The 6,000-nt window shown below is 41.4% G+C and overlaps 1 protein-coding gene and 1 long non-coding RNA gene across 2 annotated transcripts in view; one reads left to right on the top strand and one right to left on the bottom strand.

Moving 5' to 3' along the window:
- Window positions 1–6,000, top strand: part of LOC112104349 — a 33,297-nt gene that overhangs the window by 24,315 nt on the left and 2,982 nt on the right. The window contains exon 4 of the long non-coding RNA XR_002907903.2: window positions 5,744–5,850. This is a non-coding gene — a long non-coding RNA (uncharacterized LOC112104349). The remainder of the gene's footprint in view (window positions 1–5,743; window positions 5,851–6,000) is intronic.
- The window catches only part of ZNF143 (zinc finger protein 143), a 55,655-nt gene continuing 53,420 nt past the window's right edge, over window positions 3,766–6,000 (bottom strand). The window contains exon 15 of the mRNA XM_024196619.3: window positions 3,766–5,839. Coding sequence (XP_024052387.1) covers window positions 5,756–5,839 — 84 coding nt within the window. The 3' untranslated portion in view covers window positions 3,766–5,755. The remainder of the gene's footprint in view (window positions 5,840–6,000) is intronic.

Genomic DNA, 6,000 nt, shown 5'->3' with positions numbered 1-6,000 from the left:
TCTGCCTCTAGAGATTATATCACCATGTTACAAAAAATGACCATACCTCATTATTATTTGTGCTAAATTGGACCTCAGGTTTTATGCATTTGCAAACCCAATGCAAATAATTATCTAACTGCACTTCGTTTATACACTTATTTTATACATTTTTCCAAGACATTGAAGGGGCAAACTGAGTACATTTTTTAAATGCTAACAATTGAAAAGTAGTATCTGAACCAGACATACTAGTCAGGTACAACCCACCACTCACCTTCTGTCTGGTAACGATTCCCATTCCCTAACCAGGTAAACAACAAGTCTCCTCCCCCCCAACTACCAATGAAATATTGCAGAGTTGCTTTTTTTTTTAAATAGCTGTAGGGTTTTATAAAATATTTCAGTCCTGTCACTCATTTGGGGCAATGTCTAACAGTAGAACTGGAGTACAATTCTATCAAAGAACTCTCCTGCATCAGAGCTAGTACTATGTGGCTGAGCTATGATAGTCTATGTAACCCACAGGCCAAATCCCAGGGCCAGCATGAGTGAGCTCCATGGCTGTTGAAGCTGCCAGATGCGGCGGAAAGAATCTCACCCTTTCCTTACCAGTGGCTACATAATGATCCAACCCACCTGTGTCCTTAAGGATGTGGTTGGGGAAGCACTGAGCATGCTCAGTGCCTCAACACTCACTGGCCAAAAGACATCTGTCTCTGGCACATGGGCACCATTAGTGGAATGTGCCTATGGACAAGCACTCAAAGGAGAAGATATGGATTCTTCCATGTTGACTGACAAGCAGCCTCCGAAGAACTTTAAAGGGTGTTTCACATCCCTTACAGGTCTCCAAATCAGTGTCAGCCAGTAAAGAACACAGGGCCCTTAAGCCAAAGAAACGCTCCCTCCAATGCAGTTGGGGGATGAGGCATGGGGAGAACTACTTTCCAGGGTGAGCCATAAGAACATAAGAACGGCCGTACTGGGTCAGACCAAAGGTCCATCTAGCCCAGTATCCTGTCTACCGACAGTGGCCAATGCCAGGTGCCCCAGAGGGAGTGAACCTAACAGGTAATGATCAAGTGATCTCTCTCCTGCCATCCATCTCCACCCTCTGACAAACAGAGGCTAGGGACACCATTCCTTACCAATCCTGGCTAATAGCCATTAATGGACTTAACCTCCATGAATTTATCCAGTTCTCTTTTAAACGCTGTTATAGTCCTAGCCTTCACAACCTCCTCAGGCAAGGAGTTCCACAAGTTGACTGTGCGCTGTGTGAAGAAGAACTTCCTTTTATTTGTTTTAAACCTCCTGCCCATTAATTTAGTTTGGCGGCCCCTAGTTCTTGTATTATGGGAATAAGTAAATAACTTTTCCTTATCTACTTTCTCCGCATCACTCATGATTTTATATACCTCTATCATATCCCCCTTTAGTCTCTTTTCCAAGCTGAAAAGCCCTAGCCTCTTTAATCTCTCCTCATATGGGACCCATTCCAAACCCCTAATCATTTTCATTTTAACCTTTTGTAATATATAGACTATATCCCCAGCCCTTTCTTTCTCCACACCCTTACAAGAGAAGCAACGGACGGCTGCAGCAGCCACTGTGGCTTCAGTGGGATTCAGAGGATCCAGGAGCCACATAGAGTTGCTCAGCTCCCAAATAGCTCTTCCCCTTGTCTCTTCCCCTTCTCCTTCACACTGTGCCTGAATAGCTCTAGTATCAGTGGTGCCAAGAGTAACTATGCAGCAAGCAGGGCCGGCTCCAGGCACCAGCCGAGCAAGCTCATGCTTGGGGCGGCAGATTGTACGAGGCAGCATTCAGCCCAATCCTAGGGCGGCACGGCCGCTTTTTTTTTTTTTTTTTTTTTTGTTCCGCTCCGGCCGCCCTGTAGGGGGCGGCAGTGCGGAGGAGGGGAGCGCCCTCTAGCAAGCCCGGCAGGGCAGCCCGTGTCCTTCCCTCCCAGCCGACCGCGGTGCGGAGCCCTCCCGGCAGGCGGCTCGGCGGTTGGGGCCGCTGACAGCGCCCCACTGAAGCCCTGGCCGCCCCCTTCTCTCTCCCCCCGCTCTCTCCCCCGCTAGCCGGGGCACCAGTGCAGGGAGTCCCCCTGCACCCTGGCTCCGGCCGCGCCGCAAGTTTTTTTTTTTTGCTTGGGGCGGCAAAAAAGCCAGAGCCGGCCCTGGCAGCAAGAAGGGACTATTGCTCCTTTTACAAGAGTGTAACCAGGCCTAAAGCTTGGCCTCATAAGAGCAAAAAGAAGGTAGCCAAGCCCCAGCCTATGCATGCATGCTTCTGAGTTCCTCTTCAAGGCAGGGAGACACTTTGTTATGTGTACAGTGCCAGCAGGACTGGAGCACCAACGGTAACCACCTTCCCCATCTTGGGGAAGCAGGGCTCTTAGAAATCCTAGAATATCAGAGTTGGAAGGGACCTCAGGAGGTCATCTAGTCCAACCCCCTGCTCAAAGCAGGACCAATACCCAGACAGATTTTTGCCCCAGATCCCTAAATGGCCCCCTCAAGGATTGGGTTTAGCAGGCCAATGCTCAAACCACTGAGCTATCCCTCCCACCCTCTTAAGGGAGAGAGATGCTAGGCTGCTGTGAAAGGAAGCTTAGCCCATGTGATGAAAAGGATCTTGGGATCTCAGAGGAGAAAATGTGATTGTGTGTTGGGAGGTGGGGAAATTGATTTTGAAGAACAGTGATATATTTTAGGGCAGGAGTTGGTTTTGTAAGGGCAGAACTGATTGTGTGGGATGGGGATTCAAATCTGAAAGTGAGAGGAAATAATGCATAGGGCATACTTGGATAATAGGGGTGATTGTTGGGGAGTGAATTGTACAGTAAGTTATTTTGTTTGTGAGGGAGCCATTCATAAACGGTCTCCCTGTCCTCGGCTTGTACTAAAGAGTTCACTTCACTATGAGGAGGAAGGGACCTCCAAGGAAAGGGAATAAGACATAAGGGACAGGGCAAGATATTCCTACTCCTAACTGCCCAATTTTAAAATGCCACTCCTACCTCCCATCTGATTCCCTCATTCCCAAATGCCCCATTCCTTCTCACTGCTCCAGCTGCAATTCCCAGACTCTCCTACTGAATTTCTTCTTGCCAATCCCTCCCTCCAGCAACCCAATTCCGTATCTGATCTGTCCCATACCAAAGAATCTTCCAATTCCAACAACATCTGATATCTTCTCCTAGTAAAGATAGTTCACCAAAAAACATTCTTCTGGCTCTTAGAGTAAAAGCAGAGATTAAAAGAACATTCATCTCTTCACTATGAACTGAATATCATCCCATATGCAGACTTGATTCCCATGCAGGCCCCATACATAAAATGTATGTAAACACCATTTCTCCTTCTCTCTCTAACTTGTATAGGTAGCCTACCTCTTTCCATCTCCAGTTTATTCTGTACACTGAACTGAGATTTTTTTTTTTAATAACTGGTAACAAACAATACTAAAGCACACCTAAGAACTTTCAAGTTTCATAAAAGCTATGAAGATACATCCTATGACATATAAGAGAGATTTCTTAAGGGATAATACTTTAAACAGCCTTCTGAATAGTGACAGATTAAGAGGCTGTGCAACAGACTGAATAGTAGAAATAGGAAAGCAGTAATCAAATTTGGGTTGTAGATAATGTACAGAAAATAGAGCTGAAGCTACTCCTGTCCCAGTCCTCTTACTTCTTCAAAAAGATGTTAACAATGAAGATTAAAAACAACAAAATCTCTGGGAGTTTATGCCAAATGCCATATTTTATTTTTTGTATAAAGGGACAAATTTTAAATGCTTGTGAGAAACTAGCCTAGCTGGCAGGCAGTTTATCCCTCCATGCCAGATAACATTTACTTCTGTGTGATAATAGGAGTTACACAGCACACTAAGGGAAGACTGGGGATAACATTTTCAAAAGCAGCTCAGTGATTTAGGTGCCTAAATCCCATTAAAAGTCAATAGGCACTTTCGAGAATTTTGCCCTAATCTCAAGGATATGCTAGATCAATGAGAATATTCTTGTATTCCCAAACCTACTCCATATTACAGTACTTGTTCATTACAAGTGGTTTTGGTCATATGTATGAGCAACCTGAAAAGATACAACCAGTTTAGAATCAGTAACCCAGAACAACATTAATTAATCACTGATTTGACTATTTGCACCTGGGTTCTTTGAGGTCAAATGCCAGAGTGAATAATGAGGCACAAGATTGTTATGTTACTTTTTTGTCACAATACTTACTAGGGACTGACTATTCCTTTACAGCTTTATCCTGCAAGTGCTGACTGCCTTCTATGAGATGAGAGTTGGGGGCACTTAGAACCTCATATGACCGGTTCTTTGAAGAGAATATTAATCTAAAACAAGCATAAATTCTTATCTTAAGACAAAGGTTCTTTTTTAGCAAGTCTACTAACCAGACTAAATTAAAGGCACTTTTTGGTATATGAAAAGTTTAAAGGTTCCTTTTATTATCTCTTTCCACATGCAGCTATAATGAATCCTCTTTACAGAATGATGTATGATGAATAGTGGTGGACTTACAATACCAGGAATTAAACCTATTTCTAGTGACTTCTGGCCTGATTTTCTGAAGTTCTGAGCATCCATAAATCCCATGTAAATCAAGAGGAGCTGCAGGTGCTCAGCACCTTTGAACAATCAGACTGTAAATGCTTGTCTCTATATTATAACATTTTAAAATTAAAAAATGTTTTATTATGGTCAGAGTTTACATTTTTGGTAAAATGTGTTAGCTAACCTGCCATCATAATCACTCTTGTAGTGTCTCCGAATTTTTTTAAATGAAAAATGTATACTAAATGTTTAATACACTATGGTAGCTGCTGGTCAAAATTAGTATACCACAGAATAAAATTCATGATAAACTCACTTTGGAACAATTTATACAAAGCAGTAAATAAATAATTTGCACTTCAGTCTCATTAAAAAGTAAAACAGTACTTCACACCACAGTATCATCCTATCTAGATAATATAAACTTGTTATCCTTTATTGCATCATAATTTGAAGATAACATTTTAAGATGAAGTAAAATATGTAAAGAAACAGAATAATTAGATTTACTTCCTTTAATATTGAACAACCAAAGTTTCTCTTTTGTACATAATCCATTTTTAAGATAATATAATTAGCACTTCCAGCATTAACAGTCTGTATGTACAATGAATGAGCTGGGCGCGGAATCTAAATAAGAAGAATCTTCAAATCTGTATGAAATGCAAATCAAAATGCAAAGATTTACAGTAGGCTCAACTCCAAGATTCTTCTATTTATGGGAGACAATTAAAAATGCTTTACTTTCTTTATTACCTGTAAGGGTTCCTGAAATGATTTTGGTATCATGTTTTAAACATTTGAAATCTTCAATAATGCCTTCATTATTTTGCACATTATATTAAAAATTCATTCCAATACTTCTACATCAGCTTTTGCTTTTTTGTAGACTGGTTGAAATCTGACGAAAGGATAATGAGGAAATTTATTATGTAATCCTAATTTCATATTCCTGGATATACAATGGGTTGAGAAGATTGTGCTGGTCTATTCCACGGGTCATGTACACAAAAGTTATGCACGTTTTAAAACGTTCTTCGCTCTTGCATAAAATGTGTACAGAGTATGAATGAGCAGGAAAACATCAAAGTTTTTATGGATTGCAGCTGGCATGGACCTTTGTTGATTGAAAATAAAATATCATTTGCTCTATTGTTCTTGTAGCAGTATTAGAAGTTAATCATCAATCCCTGGTGTTTCACCCTGTTGTATTCTGGAGGCTATTCTGATGGCTTCTTCCAAAGACTGCTGCTCTCCAAGCTGAAACAATGGTATGTGAAAAACATAAATTGATCAAAAACGTTGCATAAAATAGATCACTGTTTTCTTATGAGAGAAAGGGGGAAAAGCAAAAACTATTCCAGTCAATCCTCCTTTCTGCAGTAATTGTGATAGCCAGTATTGTCACTTTTTTCTGAATA

Source organism: Terrapene carolina, unplaced genomic scaffold, assembly GCF_002925995.2.
Source record: "Terrapene carolina triunguis isolate 2854851 unplaced genomic scaffold, T_m_triunguis-2.0 Scaffold96, whole genome shotgun sequence".
Classification (NCBI taxonomy): domain Eukaryota; kingdom Metazoa; phylum Chordata; order Testudines; family Emydidae; genus Terrapene; species Terrapene triunguis.
This window is presented reverse-complemented; position numbering and strand designations above follow the sequence as displayed.